The 20,823-nt window shown below is 30.5% G+C and overlaps 1 protein-coding gene across 5 annotated transcripts; it reads left to right on the top strand.

Annotated features, from left to right (window-relative positions):
• The first annotated feature begins 1,756 nt into the window (after positions 1–1,756).
• Positions 1,757–18,650, top strand: LOC113400775 (protein tramtrack, beta isoform-like). Of its 5 annotated transcripts, none has more exons than XM_026640463.2 (9): positions 1,757–1,852; positions 4,321–4,359; positions 4,483–4,656; positions 4,846–4,977; positions 5,057–5,226; positions 5,394–5,553; positions 5,987–6,056; positions 15,556–15,731; positions 15,929–18,650. In XM_026640463.2, exons 3-9 carry the CDS (start codon positions 4,489–4,491, stop codon positions 16,301–16,303), a joined length of 1,251 nt encoding a protein of 416 aa, XP_026496248.1. In that variant the 5' UTR covers positions 1,757–1,852; positions 4,321–4,359; positions 4,483–4,488; the 3' UTR covers positions 16,304–18,650. The 5 variants fall into 5 exon arrangements, with proteins under 5 accessions (XP_026496248.1, XP_026496240.1, XP_026496215.1 ...); XM_026640455.2 differs by having other exon boundaries at positions 5,394–5,565; XM_026640430.2 differs by lacking the exons at positions 15,556–15,731; positions 15,929–18,650 and adding an exon at positions 8,457–10,366 and having other exon boundaries at positions 5,394–5,565.
• The last annotated feature ends 2,173 nt before the right edge of the window (positions 18,651–20,823 follow it).

Raw genomic sequence — 20,823 nt, 5'->3', positions numbered from 1 at the left:
TTGAATCTTAATAATTAAAAACAAGTAGGAATATTGTGTAAAGTAAATAATTATATTTAATTGTAATAAAGCACTCATGTCTGATTAAAGATATCTTAATTATAAAATTTGTATGGCTTAACGAAAACAACAAATGGATTTAGCGAAGACGGCAATTATACTATTCTTATTACAGAGGTTGCATAAACATGAAATCGGGTAATCATGACCTAAGACCGTCCTACGTTGGGATAACATTTTGTAGAAGCCATTTTGTAGTTTTTCTGCGATTGTAATAATTATGTTTGATCAAAGGTTTAAATAAGCTCATTCATTTTGGGTTTATTGTTTCATTATTATTTATTTTGTCATAGATATATCTATGCTTTTTCAAGTTTTATATTGAGACGTTTTAATATAGCTTTACCTGCTGAAAAACTTAAAAACCACAAAAAACGCACAATTCTTAGAATATAATAATCGTAGTAAGGAAGACAAACCCCTGAACAATACTCTAATATGCTACGAAGTGGGTAATACATTTTTTTTAGTGGTTGAACTATTTAATATTGCGAATTTCAAGGGTTTTTAAGCTTTACTAATTACTCTCTCAATATATGATAGAAAGGTAAGCTTTATAGCGAATGCCAAGATCTTTTATTGTTTCAGTAATATTTTTGTTATCATTCATGTAGTTGTAAGATATGATTATATTGATTTAAATTCTAGTTAATAGGAAAGCATTTTATTGCGTTACAATGCACAGAATTCTTGTACAGATACCATGTAGAGAGACTGTTTAAGTCACTTTGCAATTTTATGTATATGAAATGATTAACATCTTAGTTATCTTAGGTAACTTTCTAGTACATTGTTTTGAAATATCCTTAATATGGGTTACTGAAACATAGTAATAAAACCTTAGTTCAGCCCTTTTGTACAAAATATTTACAAATGATAGATATAAAAATATCTTCCTCGTTGATCACTCTTTCTATTAGTGAAAACAGCTTTCCTTATACTAATAATAATTATACCTTGTTTGTTTGATTTCAGTTTTGAATGTAAGCATTGTACACTGTAAGATATAGAAAACTGAAAAGTAAAAAAAATAGCCTATGCCCATCAAATTTCATCTAATTCGATTCAGTAGTTTCGCCATGAAAAAGCAATAGATAGTTTAGTATAGAAGCTGTTACGAGTACAATTAGTGTCGTACAGTGTCGTGTTACGAAGGTACAAATGACCTTAACTTGACGCTAATTGGCCAATATAGAACGACTATAATGTTATATTAAATACTATTATTAAATTTTAAATAATAGTTATTTCAATATTCTTGCTAAAAAAATATTAGAATTTACATATTGTTCCGAATTACAATGCCGGCGAGTAATTCGTTGCTATTAGTTTTAATCAGGCGATTCATAAATTCATATATAATATTTAAAAGTACCTACATTGCTCTCTCACAAAACGTTGCATCTCAGATAGCATTAGCTCGCATCGAAATTATTGTAAAAACTGTAATAAAGCAGTATAAGAAGAAACTATTGGGTTTAATTTAAGCCCCAGGGTGTCGTTGAAGACACATATTAATGATAATTTTTCAATGCCACGCAATTATTTGTTGTATTAAAACTAGTTGTACTATAAATGCATTAAAAAATTATAAAATTGCAATTTTTTTTTTCAAATAAATAGGTTTGATACGGATTTTTGAAATGATTTTACTATTTTACACCCTTTGGAAAATATCAAAATAACTCATGGCAACACTGGATGGCGTGGGTTCTTTGGTAGTCATTGTTAGCGATTTTATTTAGCGTGGGTTGAGTGGTTGGTGGGTGCGTTTTGAATAATCAAGTAATTGGTGAGTTTAATGTACGTATTAGAACGTAATTATAAGTAATTTGTAACATGAATCGACATTGCAACTACACATGATAGTGTATCAAACAGAACGTATCTTAGAAGATATCGGAGTTCGATTTATTTTTTTTATTGTATATCTTCGAATGTATAATAATCATTGAATTTCAGCGTCGGTGCGAATGTATTATTATTGATATAGTGTTAAATATATTTAAGAATGATATTGAATTCTCTTTAAATATCAAATTGTGAAAGAGGTCCAGGAATCCATTCAATATGAACTAGCTTGTTGTGCTTGCTTTGGTTGATGACAAGGAGTAATATTTTGCTTATGAAAATAACTAACGATATATATATGATGAAATAATTTCATATTAGTATTAGAAATCAATTGATTCTGTTATGTTACGCGCCCACATTCAATATTATTGACATAATTGAGAATAGTATTCATGAATATGAGGGCCAGCATTTTGCAAATATTATTGTCAATATTTATTAACAAAAACGGGCGCAGACATGGATTGATCCTCAAATTTCCCGAAAGTATTGTGTGAAATGGATAAAAAAAAGAAAACTATAGCATTTTTTATTGCAATAAGTTTTTAAGAGCACCAAATGCGATCATAAAGAAAACGCCGGAGTAAAGACTGGATGCAAACGAAAACATCAGTTCCATTGCCCGAAAATTTTGATTTTGTGTTCTCTTAAGTTCTACTCTATAATTTTTGCTTAAAGAATTGATTTCATTACAGATTTTGATTTTGTGTTCTCTTAAGTTCTACTCTATAATTTTTGCTTAAAGAATTGATTTCATTACAGATCTACCATCCTTGCTTCTTTGATTTTTTTTTATAAATATCAGTTACTTGAGACTGGCAATAGCCTTCTTCATTTTGTTGTGATAAGCATTTAGATACATAGACATATTCCAAATTTCTGAACTTTTTTCCATAATTTAACAGATGCCTTTCAATATTCTTAAACAGGACCATTTTCAGTACCACCTTATACCATTTTCAAAAATTCGAATTCTTGTTCAATTAAAACATTGCGATGGACCTGCAAACAACAATAATATTGACAATGCCCTCCCCTTGATACTGACAAAATATCTGAAAATCATGTTGATTATTATGACTAGTTTTTTTTATATAATATATGCAGGCAAATGGGACACCTGAGGGTAAGTGGTCACAACTGCCGATAGACATCAGTACTGTAAGAAATATTAATAGTTTCTCATATTACCAATGCACCAACAATCTTGGGAACTAAGATTTTAAGTCCCTCATGCCTATAGTTACACATGCGCAATCACCTTTCAAACTGGAACATGACAATACTTAGTATTGCTGTTTGGGGGTGGATATTCATTGTATATTGTTTATCAGCTGATAACTTTAGTGTGAGCTAATACTGGCAAAAAACTGAAATTTAAAAATATTATTACTAGCTATATTCATAATATTTTATTTAATTCTATTTATATTATTTCAATAACTTTAATGTTTGGAACGTATATTAATCATGATTTTCATTATGTTTGCTAATTAAAGATAGTAAAATATATTAAATTTTTGATGATTAATCTGCTTTTTATAACTTATAAGTTTTTTGACAAAAAAAAGAATCCTGCACATTTTCAAATCTAAGCTTTAGCGAATTTTGTTTTTATTAGTTTTTACTGGTTTTAGTAATATACAAGTGCTTATTTAATCGAAACAAAATAATGTTGCATTGCGAAAAATTGCATTGCATTGAATAATAAACTTCATTATGAACAGTGTCCTAATATCATCTAATAAAAATGTAAAATAATGTGTGTTTATCCCGCAAAGATATTACTTTGACAATAATCAGTAAATATTCCACTGCTGGGCTAAGGCCTCTTTTGAGGCTAAGGTTGGAGCTCATTCTACCAACCTGATTTAATGCAAGATACATAAGTGACCTATTTTAAGATGATACATGTTTCTTGTTCTCACTCATAATGTTTTCCTTCACCGCTAAGCTCAATATGAATTATAAACAAAATATAAGCACATAAAAATGCATTGCATATGGTATGCCAGAAAATTTTTTTAAAGGGATAGCTTACTTAGCCATGTATTTAGTTCCTTTATGATATTTTTTACATGGTTTATTTCTGGTATGCATATATGAGTTAGTTAAATAATATATAATATTTGCGAATTATATAACATAACAATCTTGGCTGTTCTGATTTAAAATCTCTTAGAAATATTTATTTAATTGTCTTATAATTTAATTTATTATTTTCCACTAGTGGTCAATACAAATATCTATTCTAATAATTAATTCTGTGAACAAGATTAGATAGAGCTATTAAATGCTGTTTGAATTCACCTAATTGTTAGCAAATTTTCTGTAGTTTATTATTTATTTTATTTTGTATATTATATAATGTTTTAAAATAATAGTATTAATTTTGTATCATTTCAGAGCTCTAATCGCGTGCAAGGCATTGTGGATGCCACAAAGGTATATCATTTTATTATCTTTTAAAATTTAAACATATTCATATATGTTCCTATAATTTATGTAGATATAATATTGTATTCATTATATATCATTATAACATATTTTTAATTTTTATAATTTCAGGCCACAATGTCACAACAATATAGTTTGCGGTGGAATAACCACCAACCCAACTTTATTTCCATGTTTGGAACACTACTGGCTACCAAAAATTTGGTTGATGTTACCCTTGCTGCTGAGGGGCAACATTTAGTTGCCCATAAGGTTGTACTGTCAGCATGTAGCACCTACTTCCATGTAAGTTTTTATAAAAAACTTCTAGTCTTTTTTTTATGAAATAGGAAGAAAATAATGTAAATTATTAAATGACTACTTATAGTCATTTAATAATTTATTTAAGATATTATTAACATTGCTAAAGAGTGCAGTATTGAATTGAAATTGTTATGAATCATTTATAAAATAATTATGAAAAATATTTTTCAGTCTTTGTTTGTGGACAACCCGTCACATCACCCTATTGTAATATTGAAGGATGTAACATTCAACAACTTATGTACTATGGTGGATTTCATGTATTATGGAGAAGTCAATGTTACTGAGGAACAGTTACCACAGGTTAAAATTTATTAAAATTGAGACTCTTTCAGACATTTTTAAATATGCATCATAATGTTATTTTAAAATTATATTACAGGTTTTAGAAACAGCTAAAATATTAAAAATCAAGGGACTGACAGAAATGCCAGACTCAACATCACTCACCAGATCTCAGGGAGCATCAGCAGACTTTCCAAACCCAGAAAATTCCAATGAGACTAACAGACCCTCAGTTTCTCCATCATCACCCAATATTAAGCGAAAACGGTAACCTGTTATTTTGATGTAATAAAATATACAACATAACTTTACTATTTTGCTTTATTTTTGAATCAAGTGGACATTTATTATTTATTTAATTAATTTACAGATGGTAATCATAGTCAATAATTTACTTTAGGGGATTTATATTTTGATCATCATTTTCTTTACAGCCGTCGTGTAAGTTCAACTGGATCAGGTGTAAATTTGGTGACAGATGACAACAGAAGTAATGATTGTGGACAAAACTTGGAATTAATGCGAGAGGCAGTTACGCTTAGCAGTCTACCACAGCAGAAACGACGAGAATTAGATGAACGGATGGACAACCAGGTGAGCCTATTGGTGTGTTTTTCAATCTTCTTATTATTACTGTTTAAAACATAGGTAGGCAGAAAGACAAATTGGTCTGATGGTAAATTGTCGCCAATGCCCATAAATATTGGCACCATGAGAAATATTGACTGGGGAACTAAGACACTGTCATTTGTTCCTGTAGTTACATTGGCTCAATCAAATTTCCAACTGGAACATGTGGTGTTTGGAGATAGAATATGGGATGAGTGGGTGGTGCCTACCTAGGTAGATTTGCAGAGAGCCCAACCACCAAGTTAATAATTAATAAGTTATACTTGAATTGACCAATTTATACTTTTCTTATAAATTTTATTTAAAAGTAAATCAGCCAAAGGAAAAGGGATTAATTACATATGTATCATAAATTTATACAAAACCATGTAACAAAATGAATAAAACTCTATTTCAGACTGGAGAGCCCTCGAATATCAATATTGATCAACTTGCTATTGACTCAAATGCAGTTGGAATGTCACAAGGTAAGATAAAAGAGTGTTAGTAAAAGATGAGGAATGAAAGGCGTACTACAATGATTTGACACTTCATGTCAGCTTATAGTTTCCATTTTGCTATTAGATACAAACTATATATATGTGATATATATTGTTTAAAACATTTGTATGTCAACGCAATTGATAACATACCTGCCCCTGAAAATGAATACGTAAGGTTCTTGGAACAACATAAATGTTCAACATAAAAGTCAAAAGAGAAAATTCTATATACCAGCTATAAGTTTCATATTCATATGTACTCGTTTAAAATTTGATCTCTTAACTGAAATTTTATAATAGTACACATTAATTGGCAAAACGCAATCATTTTGAAAACTAGGCAAATAGTATATATATTATTTCGTTTGAATACATTCAATATAAGGTTAACACTTCAATTGTCAATAATAATTAGGTACACTGATGTTGAGATGGTGTAAGCTCTTGATAGCTCTCAGAGATAAAATTGGACCATGCTGAGTAGAAACGTTCTAACCCACAGAGACTTAAATGAGGAAATCAATGTTATGAAATATCTTTCAAATGACATGCATAACATACATTTTCTCTTTGAAATCATAATAATTATTGATTTGCTGCGGATTGGAACAGTTCTGCACAACTTGGGTTCCAATTGTGAGTAGTGCAGTGTTTTGGATATAAGCTGATGGATACATGTGGATAACTAAGGTGTTAATGGTTTCCCAAAAATCGTTGTTCGAGTGAAGGCAGTATTGTTCAGAAAAAAAAAAACAATTGAATGAATCGACAATTGCATATTCGATTGTTGATTCATTCGCGGAAAAATCGGGCTTTGCTATTATTGATTCGTACCTATAAGAACGTGGGCATCGTTTATCGATTGTTTTATCGATTTTTTTTGTGAATCTTAATCGATTATGGGTCAAGGTCGCGTGTTTAGTTATATTCAGAGTACCTACTACATTACGTGATATAAAAGTGCCGAAGGCGTCGATGCCGGTAGTGTTTATTTTGAAAAAGTGATGGTGGACGGCTTCTGTAATAGTCAATTCAAATATATGTGTAATTATATATTTTATTCGAAATAAATACGATTTTATTCTGACTTTCTTATTATATTGGCCCTTGTAGTCCCTGCTGTCATAAGTACGCAATATAAAATATGAAACTGTTTACATTCGAAACAATACTTACAATCGAAGTCATTGATTTCATTTATTGCGGACCCGCGCGAATACACCGGTTCCCATTCCGGTGTTAGACACTATGACCACGTATCCTAGCTAGCGCACCTTAAGCTCTTAATTACAATCAACCAACTATGTAATTATATCGATTGTTTTTAACAGCAATCGCCCATGGCTCCACGTTTTGTCAATAAATCTCAACTGCTTATTAAGAATTTTATCTAATTATAAACAATGATATAAAAGTAAATGTTGGTCTTCTTATTGTGATATCTTTGCCATCAAAATGTACCAGTACACATATGACATTTGAAGACGCACTGAATTGTGTGGCTAGTTTTTGTTACCGAATAGTTTTATTACATTGTATACAAAAATAATATTTATAAAATACAATGCATTGCAACTTAATATACTTGAAAAACATTTATTCGCCGGTTGTTATGTTCTTAACTAAAATGACGTCACGAAGTCCACAAAATTACAATAATAATAATGAACACTAGCGAAACCCAAATCTAATATAAAAGTGAAAAAAAAATTAATAACCTAATCAAATAAACAACACTATTTTACAAATTATTTAATGGGTATGTAAGAAGACCTAGAATCATTTTCAATTATAAATACATTTCAAGTATAATATACGATAGACAGGTTCCAAAACTAAACGTAATAATATGGTTATTTTGGAAAACATAATACATAACACCTAAATTCACTGCGAACTATTAATACAATACGAATATTAAGATCATGTAAATTGTGCTCTAGGGAGTCGATGTTAACATTTTCAAAAATAAACCTATAGTCAGTTATTTCAGTGAAATGGTTTTCTTACTTTTATCAAAAGTCGTATAACAGGATATTTATCGATGAAACGAAATATTTTTATTCGAACAACTAACAATTCTCTAAGAGTTTTTCAGTCAATGGCGTCAAGACACCTTTTTCTGTTCTTTCGCCTTCCATGTCAGTGTACTGTTCGAGAGCGGATTAATACATTTTTTGAACGGATATCTTAGTGCATTGCACTAATACGTGTAAAATAGGCGAAATAATGGTTGTAGGCTCCATGTTAATTATTTGTCAATAAAAAATAGACACAAACTTTGTCTTTCAGGGAAGGGAGATCAATGACATATGTAGTTTTAATATATATTTTTTATTTTTTTTTCTTTAATTGTATTACAAAATCATTTATCTCTCTTCCCAGGACAATGGAGTATGTTGGAGCATACATACCCTCGGTATCCGAACGCTTGTCTTGGCGGCGGCGGGTTCCAACCTGATCAGGGGATGTATCTCAATAACGTTATTAATCAACACGGAGATCCAGACATGAATCATTACGGTCAGACGCTAGGAGTTCCGGGTCCTGCTCCCGGTCCCAGTTGTGTTGCCGAAGCCCAACCGAACCAGATGCAACAGATGAATCCAACACCGCAAAGACGACGTCGCCAGACAAACCCACAAGACGCAGAAAATTTCCAAAAAGCACTAGAAGCCGTACGGGTCGGTGGTATAGGATTTTGTAAAGCGGCGAGATTGTTTGGAGTGAACAACCGAACATTATGGCTCGAATATAAAAAGAAGGGCTATCCAAATAACCGGCCTAGTATAAAGAGCAGAATCAAACGCGAGCACGTCACTCCGCCTCCGGAACACAAAGAAGAGCCGCAGCAGCAAGACCAACAGATGGCTTTAATATGTCCCCCGCACTCAGTACCCGTTGGATTCATAGACCCCCGGCCCGTTGACTTTCCCCTCCAAGTTAACAACGCTCCCCTGAACATTATTAACGGCGTAAACTTTCCGATGCAATAGAACGCGGCGTGCGGGGTGCAAGGTAACGAGTCGTTCTCATTGTGACCCGAGTGGCAAGGCGGTGAGTGCGGGCCGCCCCACCTCGCGTCCCTAGCGCCTCTTGCGCCCTCGCCGCCTTTGCCGCCCTTGCGCCCGCAGACACGCTACGACATCTATATGCAAATGCCCTTGTAAATATTGTTATTCATTCATGTTCATTATCGTCCAGTATTACTCGGTACCCAGTCGGATACAGAATATAAATAAATAATTAAATATTAAACGTATTAAAGTGAGCGGACGGTGCAGGCCACACGCGTCCTTTAGCCATAAACTGTAAGGTATGTTAAGATCTCAGTAGAAAGGTAAGTAAATACAGGTATTTGATATCAGCTTTTTATAAATAAATTCCTAACATTAAAAGTTATTTGTGAATCGAAGCATGTGATAGTGAATTAGTTGAGCCACGGGATATAACGGTTCAGAAAACTTGGATACTTACTAAAAATATTTTCTGCTATCTATGTTTCACTGCCGGTTTTTGAAACGTTACCTCATTGTGCGGTGCATCTCTTAAATTTAATAAGTTGCAGAAGTGATGTCTTAAATAACACTGACAATCTACGATAACTGTCACCCGAAGAATTCGTCGTATCTCGAATCGTACTCGATCTATTTGGTCCGGATACAAATTGACATTTTATTTAATAAACACTCGCATGGAGCTGGAGCTTGATGTGTACGGATGAAATATCAAAGGTCAGAAGTAACGGAGTAACGGCTTCTTTTCCCTTTTTTATTTTAAATTTCCATCTAAGGTACATGCCAATCTATCCATTAATTACTTATCGGACACCTATATTTAGCATATTAGACATCATAGTGTATATATATTATTATTTCTAATTTTACATCTGGTGATATCCCAGGTTTTGTGGTAGAAAGAGAGTTAACAATTTATGTAGATAATTGTAACATCTTCAAGGAATATGTTTCTGTATCGACCTTTGACCCTTAAAAGTTTTATAGGTTCGTACTGTGGCCACTTTGATATTTTATTTGTAATAATATGTCTGAGAGCAAAATTCAGCTCTATGCAGGGGATTAAATGAAAAGTCTATTTTGATCGGATTTTAAGTTAATTAGATAATAAAATTGCGAGTTTGGATTATTCTCGATTTGATTCTTTTAACGTGACTTGGTTAATTAGGAATATTGTACATTTTCAGCAATAGTAGGCATAACGTAGCCTGATTATATGTATAATTAAGATTTTAGATATGACCATTTTCGATCACTCCTGATCATTTAAATTTGTTTAATCTATGTTGTATCACTATAATAACTAATATACGTACGTATCTAACTTCCTTAAAAGTACGCCATCTTAAGAAATAACTAAGACAATATCTCCTCGTAGATTGTTCAAATCAATGTCTGTGTATTTCAAAATACGTCAAATAAATTATAATATATAAAATGAAATCCTTTCAAATAAAGCTATATCGTCCCTTCTGGTGACATTTCTGTAATAAATATCTCTTATATCGAAACGAAACGAAACGAGACGAGACGAGATATTCTTACTGTAATCGTTCGCGGTAATGTAAATATGTCATGTTTTTCGATGTAATTAACTTTGTATATTTGTGCTGCCTGTTATATTATATAATTTACCTTCGACTGTCGTATTTTCATTCGTCTGTTTGAACGTTACGTTTTGAATAGTTAGTAACATTTTCATCTTAATCGTATCCTCTATTGGAGATTTAGTGACTTCGGATTATCATTTTTTAATAAATATTCTTCAATTATTAATGCATAATAAATATTAAATGATGTTTTGATAGTTAACACCTCCTTTATACTATAAAAGATGGCGACAACGACGTGATAATGTCTATAAAGCTTTGCAACCAAAAAGTCTTCTCATTAGTTGGAATTGGAAACATTCATAAAAAGTTGCGTTGAAGTAATTTGGCTTTACAATGTATTAATTCATATGAGCAATAAAATGATTAGGCGAGGAGACTGATAAGCTAAAATAATTTAAAACGCAATTTTTAAACGTGCACGGGTCACTGGAGTTATTACACTATATGATTTTTAGATATCTTAACTCTTAAGATTGTCTATAGATATAATTATGTACGTATATAAGAGGACAATGACGCATATCACTAGACTTGTTGTAGGCTTGGCAATATTTTGTAATTAATGACATTTAAATAAATGAAGCCGACAAAGAACAAGCCGGCTACAAAACATATAATACAAAGAACATTTTTGTTATTACAATTAGGTTTTTTTGAAATATTTAATGAAAGATGTGGATTCTTATTGTTTCTCAAATAATTATTGCACATACTGAGTTTAAATTAAACATTTTAACGGGGCAAAATAATATTATTTGCACGATTTTCAATTTATTTTAGACCATGGTCATTATAGTCATTTCAATTACACTTGTGTTGCTTGCTATATTGCGATGTTCAATCGTCGAAATCGCTAAAATTGGGTACATACATTTGAATACCTTCGAGTACCTAATACTCGTATACCTACAGCGCATCTCCCAAATCAAAATCGATCAAAATAACATCGTATTTATATTTTTTATTCTTAATAAGAATTTCTTAAAACCGTGTCGTGTAATAATCGTTCACCTTAACTTCTAAAAACGACCCGTGTCATACAATCATGTAAGTCTTAATATTGGAGTAAAATCTATAATGTTCTTCTTTGTTATGCAAAATTCAAGGTTTCAATAATAATAATAACTTCATTGAAAATCGAATCGCATCGCATCGCATTTCATCAATGTCTTTATTAACTTTCGAGGTAAATCTATATTTGTATTGATATACAGAAATGTATGAATATTTTTCTATTATTTATATAATTTACCGTAAATTCTTAATAAAACTGAATATTGTAAAATGACTATCGTATAACAAAAAATATTTTGTTCTCATTAATCTGCAGAAAATTAATTTCAAATATTACTTTATTTTTATTATTTTATTTATAAAAAAACTTGTTAAAATATTATGGTATGGTATGATATCACATTAGCGATCTCCGTTGTATATATTGAAATAATAAGAAGCTATCATGAAATATGATAATTCTGTTATTTTTATTGACATGCATTTATAGATATATAAGGGTTTACATAAAATGCGGATTTTTTTTTTATCAAATAGCTATTTTTAATATATGAAATTTACTACGTACAACTAATCTAAAATAATCTGATTCCAAGTAAAAGCATTTCTTATCGTAAATCTACGTATAGTGTTACTTTCAATATTACTTATTTTTTTTCTATATATACCATAGAGTAAAGTATAATACCAGTGTGCGAAGTTTAAAAGAAACAGTACTTACTATCTAAGCACAAATTATACCTTCGTATTAAATATTTAATTACAGTTGCAGGTCATCTGTACTTATTAAATTTAAGATTAAGTTGTAGATTAAAATTTGCGTTAAATATTCAAATTAGTGATGTAACAAGTATTCCTATTGTTACATCTAGGGGCGACTACACAAAACCGAACGACATTTATTTCAACGTCCAACGTTGATTCCCCGACACGATGTGGCACCGTATCACGTCACGACTCGGTCGTGTTTATATGTAGCCATTGCAGTGTATTCAAAATAGTCATTAATCAATTCAATTGTTGTTTTATTGGCTTTTAGTAGTGCCAATGCGAGCAATAGTCATTATAATAAGTTATATGTTACATTATGTACGCCTTAAGACATGTTTTTTTTTAAAGTTATTACTTTTTTTTTGTTTAAGTTCCCAATAAATCAACATAGAACAAAAAATATCTAAAGTGATAAAATTGAAGATGCGATGAAGGACTTCACTAACAAATCTGTATCCTCAGCAATAATGTTCTATATTGTATTTCCTATATTATTTTTGTGAATCATGAGATCTCTGTAATTTATGACTGATTTTTATGTTAGTTATTCTGTTTAATGATAGAAAAAAACTGTGAATTTTTTTAGGTCAGTATCTACTTATATCAACGAGAGGAAATAATTTAATTTAAGGAATATGTAATTACTAATTGTCGTAAGTTATTTTTTTTAACTGTAATTTATCGTTTAGCATTTATATATTCCGAACCGAAATAAATTACCTACGTGAATTTTTTGTGTAAGTATATGTATATATATCAAGCGTAGTAAAAAAACTTACATATAATATAATAAATAATGTGAAAAGTAAGAAAGAAAACTATCGAAAATATCTAAGAATCTATTCGTTTGAAATATCTAGTGCCATTTAAATATTCTTTTTGAAATCATTAATAATCTATTTTATTTGGATTATTACATTTAACTTTATATATATTTTTTCAATATATGGTTATTATATGTTGTACCCATAAATATATATAGAGAACCAAGCGTGTTCTTTCTTTAATACCTTATAATTTCTATGACGATTCGAGAATAATTTTATAGCGGGAACGCGCGTTTTCTGTTCTTACTAAGCTGATCGTTTTTTAAAGAGTTTATTATATATTTACATAAAATATATTTTTTGGATAGCATTTATTAATAGCCATTTTTATAGGTTTTCAATTTTTTATGATTTATAATCGTTTTAGTTCAACATACATAAAACAACTTACTTATTTTAGTAACTTTGCTATATGAAAACGGATAAATTACATCAAGTCTTTTTTTTGTTTATATTTGTCTGAAATGAAAAAGTCATTTTTAACCTTATTCTATAGAATGAACGTTACGTGTTACCAAAACACACATTGATTATGCCTTTCAGTCGAAGGTGCAATAGGGCAAGTTGAATTCACTTGCCTAGCTTATTATTATGCTACAATACGTAGAAGAATTTTACACTATACATAGTAAATTATTATGTTATTTGTGTGGTCGCGAAGCCGGTCGAGAACGAACTGTGTACAAACTTATGCTTTATACAAGTTGAAAACTGCCAAGTAGGTGAACTCGCATTGTGTGTCTCTATTTATATCTGTGGGCGCTTCCTTTTGATAGTTTCAGATATTTTTTTAATATCACTATTGTTGTAGTATATATTAAAATTAATGTGACCTAAAATATTGTGTGTGAGGAAAATTGTTGGATTTTATAGCCAGTAAGTAGGGTATTTCCGAATTTTTATTTGTACCGTCTAGTTTTTTCTCATTTATATAAAAAAATACTTAATTTTGTAATTATTGCATGTAAGATACTTTTACCTTCGTTTTCTAACCAAATGTATGCTAAATGATATTGGTTCGAACGCGACGCTCTATATGAGCAGACGAGTGCGTGGAAGTGTTTCAATATTTGAACAATATTTTTAATAAACGAAGATAATTATTATATCGTGGAACTCGAGCTGCTATTTTGGAGGTTGCGAACATAATTTTTATTAACATGCGATTTGCATAAAAACATATATATTTTTTAATAAAATATTATTATCATATTAATGAATATCACAAAATGGTTTTTGTACAGTTTCAGTATTATGATTAGTAATTATGAGCAATTTTATAATAATATTATTGCTGGTATAATGCATGCCATGTTAAATTGCGTTTTTAAAATCTACGTCTTAAATCTAAGAAAAAAGCAATTAAATAATAGATAGAGATTGAAACGCAATTTATAACCAGCTTTAATTTTTAATTAAGAAGACGCATGTAGTATGAATAGAATTTCTTAAATTGTTAATTTGTATTACTTATTTGTATTTAAAACCAAACTAGGTAATAAAGTAAATAATAGTTTTGCATAAAAAGTCTTTCAATTACATATAACATAAAATTACATGATATACGAATGTATATCAATATATTTCATCTTTATCACAATTATATGTGATTCAGACGGCACTTCAAAGCTATGCGCAATATTTGTCGTTAGAACCCAGTCGTCAATTTAATCAAAAATTATGGACGGTGAAGTGAAATCAGAAAACAAGACCTGATAGATGGCGTTGTGGTCAAAAGTTATAAAATTTAATTAACTGTTCGCAAGTCAAGAAATCACAGATGTTCGATACAATTAATGAGTACTTGCCTAAAGAATTAATATCCTCGGGCTTAATAAAATTTGAAGGTTGCGTACACGCCCTTTTAACTTATATTTAAAATTATTGTATGTTTTTGAGTTAGGTAAAGAGCCGTTGAAAGTCGTACTTACGATTTTTTTGGGATATTTTTGAGTTATGCCTCGTAAGTCGGCAATTCCGTCAATGGCTTCTTTGTATTTAAAATAACTATGTACAAGCTAATAACATCACTAATATAAATTTTTTAAATATTCATTTTGTGTGAAATATCTCAAGACTTATTTTTAAACAAGTAGTTGTAAATTATGTTCGATAAGGAAATTCAGTTGAAATGATATACATAACATTTATTATGGGTACTGCTCCTTTCACATAGTTTTTAAACAAAACAATGTAATATAAACAATTTTTCACACTTAATGAATTCATTTTTTTTCGCTAGAGCCCTTGGCTTCACCGTCAGGCGTAAGGATGAGGCGATCAAAATATTTCAAACGGCAGAGCAGAGTTCAGCCCGATGAACGAGAGGTCCGGAAGCAGGTGTCGGAGCCTACGCTTACGGCCGTCGTGCCCGTTCTACAAAAACACGAGTCTTACCCGCAGTATTCCACTACCAAGGTATTTGTATAATCTAACATATTATACTCATTGGCGTACAAGCTTAACTAGAATTTAAAAACCGAACAGTATAATGTTTTGTGTAGTTAAAATACAAAATACAGTTTACAAACAATATCAAAATCAACATAAATATAAATGATTTCTAATATTTTTGCAACCTGGCGTTTATAATTTTTTTTTTTATTGTTAATCAGATATATCGACCTCGGCAACGTACGGAACAAGCTGTCGGATCTCTCCTAATCAGGGCAGTAGCGGTCGTGAACCGTCAGCCGTCTACCACTGCCACCACAACTATGTCTACAAGCTCATTCGAAAGCGTCGTGTCAGAGAGCGTTATTTCAGAGAACCCGGCTCAAACGCATCGCGCTAGCCATACACCCGCTGTTCGCTCTGGCCCACCTCTCAGCTGCAACTTCTGCTGGAATACAGTCGACGAATGTGGTCGTATTCTTCGCCGGAAAACTCAATACCATTGCCCTGAATGCCGCACCAACTTGTGCATAGTGCCATGTTTCCACGAGTACCATGATGGACCCGAAGCTGAATCGAGTAATATCGCAAGATGAATTCATTAATTTCTTAAGCGTTAATTTGGCTCGTTTCGTTTATTTTAGCCGAGTAAACAGATTTTGACGCTGCCGAAAAATATTAATAGTAGGGGTTAGAATGCCTCACGTAAAAGGGAGATACGTGGTGTCAAGCTCTTGTTCTCGGTCGTCGTTTCCTAAGTTGAGGGAATATATAGTTCTGCTGCGTTCTTTTTTGGACTGAAAGTCTAAGTTTATGTTTCTTTATAAAAGATAGGTTATAAGATTTTAGGTTGTATTTACCAAATAGATGATTATGTTTGTCTAGTCCCGGATCTTTTCGCCTACTAAAATATTAACAATGTGTTTTTAAAGTAATAAAGTTATCCCATTTTCTGATATATTGTACAGGTTAAGTGATGAAATGATGTCTACATGCACTATATTTATTAAACGTTATCAAAGCATTATTATCTATGTCTGTAGTAAAAACAATAAACAAAAAAAAAATATTTATGATCCATATGAAACGTTCATTAATAAAACGTAGTCATTTAGGTCGGCTAATACTCAAATGTCACTTGGTGCTTACTTGTTTATATCAGTTTGCAAAGGATCGAACTACGCATGTAGTACTAAACTACGGGAATATAACATAGACCGACTGATGCAAGTGTAGCCATTGTTTCGTATCTTCGAAAAAACTGCGCAAGCAAGACATTGAGTTTAGCTAGACCATTCATGTACAAACCTTGAATTCGTAGTAACCAATTGCAATATTTATAATTCAATCGTTGTCAATGAATGTTATGTAACAATAAAATAAAAAATATTAAAAATCTTATTGAACACTAGCTGTGACTTTACTATTTTAATATTAAAGAAATTCTATGCTGTTTAATAGTTAAGACCATATGGTATATGTTAAATGTATTTTCGAATCTTGTTGTTAATGGTAAAAAGTTAGGCATAAAAAATTAAACGTAGGTCAGATATTACTGAGACTATCGTCATGAAGTAATCATATGTGGAAAAAAGTAGTTTTAATTAATCGTAGCTTTACTTACGAATGGTGCATACGCTGTAATGGAACTGTGTATTTGTAATTCTACTCTTCTTATGAATGAAATTTTGTAACGAATTTTTCGTTACCATTATATGTAAACGTGCCAAGGTGTCCGATGTCAATGTCCTTAGAGTCGAATGGTTTATTATTCACAATATACTGTATTATTTAATGTTAAATTAGATAAGTATAATTTGACTTGGTCGTTATTAAGTATAGTTAAGTGTATAGAAATATTCTATTAGTGATTTATAATTGGAGTATTTTTATCAAATGAATGAAAGTATATATCTTTAAAAGTTATTAATTATAAGTTTAAAATATTTTTTAAATCTTCGACGAGTTTGTAAATATCATCCAATATATGAAATTTAACCTATTAAAACTACCATTTAAGTGAGAAGCTATTGAGATTAGTCATTAATAATTTTGGTACAAGTTATGTGCAATAATGCCAGAAAAATTGTGAGTTTAGCATATAATATATATATGTATATATAAATATATCTACTAGCGTTTTTAAAACGTTAATAGATCTATTACAATTATTATTATTCTTGTATACCTGTTTAAATTTTACTTAAAAAGCAATATTTGCGAAGAGTTATGGGGTGCATGAGAAAATTGTATTTTTATAAGAATTTTGGCCTTTGAAAAAATATTCTATATTTAATATAATTAGGTCCAAATTGCGTAAATGAGCACAATATACTTACTAGAAACCTACGCTATTTGTTAACACTTTGGAAATATATATTATGTAGTTAGGATGCATCGTAATGTCTTTTGACATTGTATCAATTAACGGCTTGCCATGTTCAAGTTGTTTAAGGGGTGAATAATTAAACATGCTGCGTCTTCTTCTTTCGAATTTTAAATCAGTGATGACGGAAAGAGATATCAGCTTTTAAAATGTAACTAAACTGCTATTTAAACTTTATAAGTAAGGCCATGTGTTGTTATGATATACTTTTTGATGCTCTTCGATGACGTTATATATTTTAAGTTATACAAAATGACACAGGAGATCGTTTTTAATATGACACAGACTGTATATATTTATATATGAATATATATACAAACTGAGCTTGTATGGTACAAACAGTTTGTTGATGAACGAATACATCACAGTCAATTTTGATATAAAATATGAATATTTATGTCGGCCATGGATGAAGCGTTGTTCTACATTTAATTTTAAATAAAGTTGTGACTAGGATCGTAGACTAATGCTGTTGGAAGAGAGTATTTAAATTAGTATTACAACAGATCCAGTTCAGTAGACAAGGCGATAGGATATTTTTTCTCAGTGTCGTGCAGTATCTACATGAAGAAATTTTACGACTATGATATATTTGAGAATAGTCCTGTGTCATTAACTAAATTATATTTGTGCTGTATATTGCTGAATATATACATCTGACATTGCATTCATTGAATTAAAATGTACTATTATATAAATATTTATTAAATGTAATTTAAAAAAGAATATAAACAATGTATTATATTGTATGTTTGAAAATGGAAATGTTTAATATTATAATCTTTTAAATAAAATAACATATCAATGTGAAATACATCGTCTTTCAGTAGCAATAAAGTCGTACAATAATATTCTCGCTGCACCGGTAACGTTCTTAACATTAATGAAACTATTTTATATATTATATAAATTAAATATTTTGTAGAATATGTAAAACTGAACTGTGTTTTATAAAAAATAACTATTATTATATCTATGTGTCCCACGCATAAAATTATTAATAAAATAATTCTCAATATAAAAAATATATATTTAAAAACGAACCCCATCAATATTTTAACTAAACGCACAATAAAAATATAGGGCTATTTGAAAGTTAATCATATATCTAATTAAATGCTCAATTTTCCGGCAGGTGGACGCTGATGTTAATGAAATATATTTTTAGAAAGTTTATTTTATATATAACCTTCTTTACTTGTCATAATTTTTCTCAGTTCTCATAAATGAGAACCAGTCTTACTTGAGTTTACAAAAATATAATATTACCAAATAATCGAATAATAAATATATATTTGGATATAATAAGTGTTGCTTCACGAGCCATGATATGACGTTATTTACTATAAATATGTATGAGTATTTCAACCCATGATTGGTGTAATAGATGTATACTTAAAATAATATATTACGAAAATGTAATGGATTCTTATGTCGAATTCTCATGCTGTAATGATTCAAGATATATGTTACAAAGACTGTCCTCAATGAAATGTCTTTCGATATAAATGTTTAGCATAAATAGTTATTTAAAGCACTTGTTCTCGATGTTCATAAGACGATAAGACACTGTGTAAACGAACTTTTAATGGAAAATGTTAAGCTCTTCAAATTTCTTGTTGTCATAATAAATAATCACGTAGCCAATTGTACTATTATCGTTTTATTGATGTTGTACACAGATTAATTTAAAACAGTAAAAATACATAATTGTAACGAATTGTCTTCAGAATTCTATGGCCGTTTGAAATAAATAAATGTTTCAATTCAGAAGTTTTAGTTTTATTTTCTAGTAATACTAACAGTACCAAACTATAAATAAATTAGAATAGTGAAGAATAGAACCAACTGTCCTAGAACGTATGTCTATATTCAGTAAATTAGACACTCACTCGTACAGATAATATCTATTGAAACGAAAGGCAATAACAACAACTATGTTATATATATTTTTTATTATTCATCTTTAATATTTTTTCAACTTCGTTATATTTTACCGCCTTGTTACTATAACGACCCCGACTTTTCTTTCTCTGTTATATCGGTTGCCATGGGCTACAGTCTCTTTTATTCAATTCCAAGGCTTGGCTTGGCTCTGCTTGGCTCGGCTTAGCTCGGCTTGGCTCGGTTTAGCATATAGCGTTACACTATTTACTGTTAGAATACATATAATCGCGTTGACTGACACTTTGGTCTAGTGACTAAATTATTAGACCGCAGAACTCGAGTTCCTAGGTTCGAGCCAAGGGTCGTGCAAATAAAAAGTTATTGGGTTATTTTCTCTATAAATTCGCAGTCCGGAGTCAGGACATTGTCTCTTTACCCTTCCGTACATTGTAAAGTATCTAAACTACCCTGGGCTTTTTCTGTTCATTTCGTATTTGTCGCTCCAGATATTGAGAGCTAATGAATACAATTTATATATGTACTTTGCATAACGGAAAGAGAAAAGGTTAATGCAGTTAACATAATTATAGTTATAACTTCGGCCGGCAGATTAGGCAAAATTATGTCTTTAAAATATCGAAAATTTTATAGTTTGTGAGATTTTGTAAAAAGGGCCTTTTATTTATTTTGTTGTCTAGAATATCGTATCGTAACTAATATCAGGCAAAACGTCGATAATTTGTAATTATTAGGAATATATCAATTAGTAAAAAGTAATAAAACTTTCTTTGATTTTGCTAGAAGTATATCTATGAGTGGTCTGTGCCGGAGGACTCTGTAATA

The sequence above is a fragment of the Vanessa tameamea genome, chromosome Z (genome assembly GCF_037043105.1).
Source record: "Vanessa tameamea isolate UH-Manoa-2023 chromosome Z, ilVanTame1 primary haplotype, whole genome shotgun sequence".
NCBI classification, from domain to species: Eukaryota; Metazoa; Arthropoda; class Insecta; order Lepidoptera; family Nymphalidae; genus Vanessa; species Vanessa tameamea.
This window is presented reverse-complemented; position numbering and strand designations above follow the sequence as displayed.

Coding starts and splice junctions, on each gene's coding strand:
- LOC113400775 (XM_026640430.2), top strand. CDS start 4,489: ATGTCACAACAATATAGTTTGCGGTGGAATAACCACCAACCCAACTTT. Junction 4,657..4,845: donor CATGTAGCACCTACTTCCAT/GTAAGTTTTTAT, acceptor AATATTTTTCAG/TCTTTGTTTGTGGACAACCC. Junction 6,057..8,456: donor TGCAGTTGGAATGTCACAAG/GTAAGATAAAAG, acceptor CTCTCTTCCCAG/GACAATGGAGTATGTTGGAG.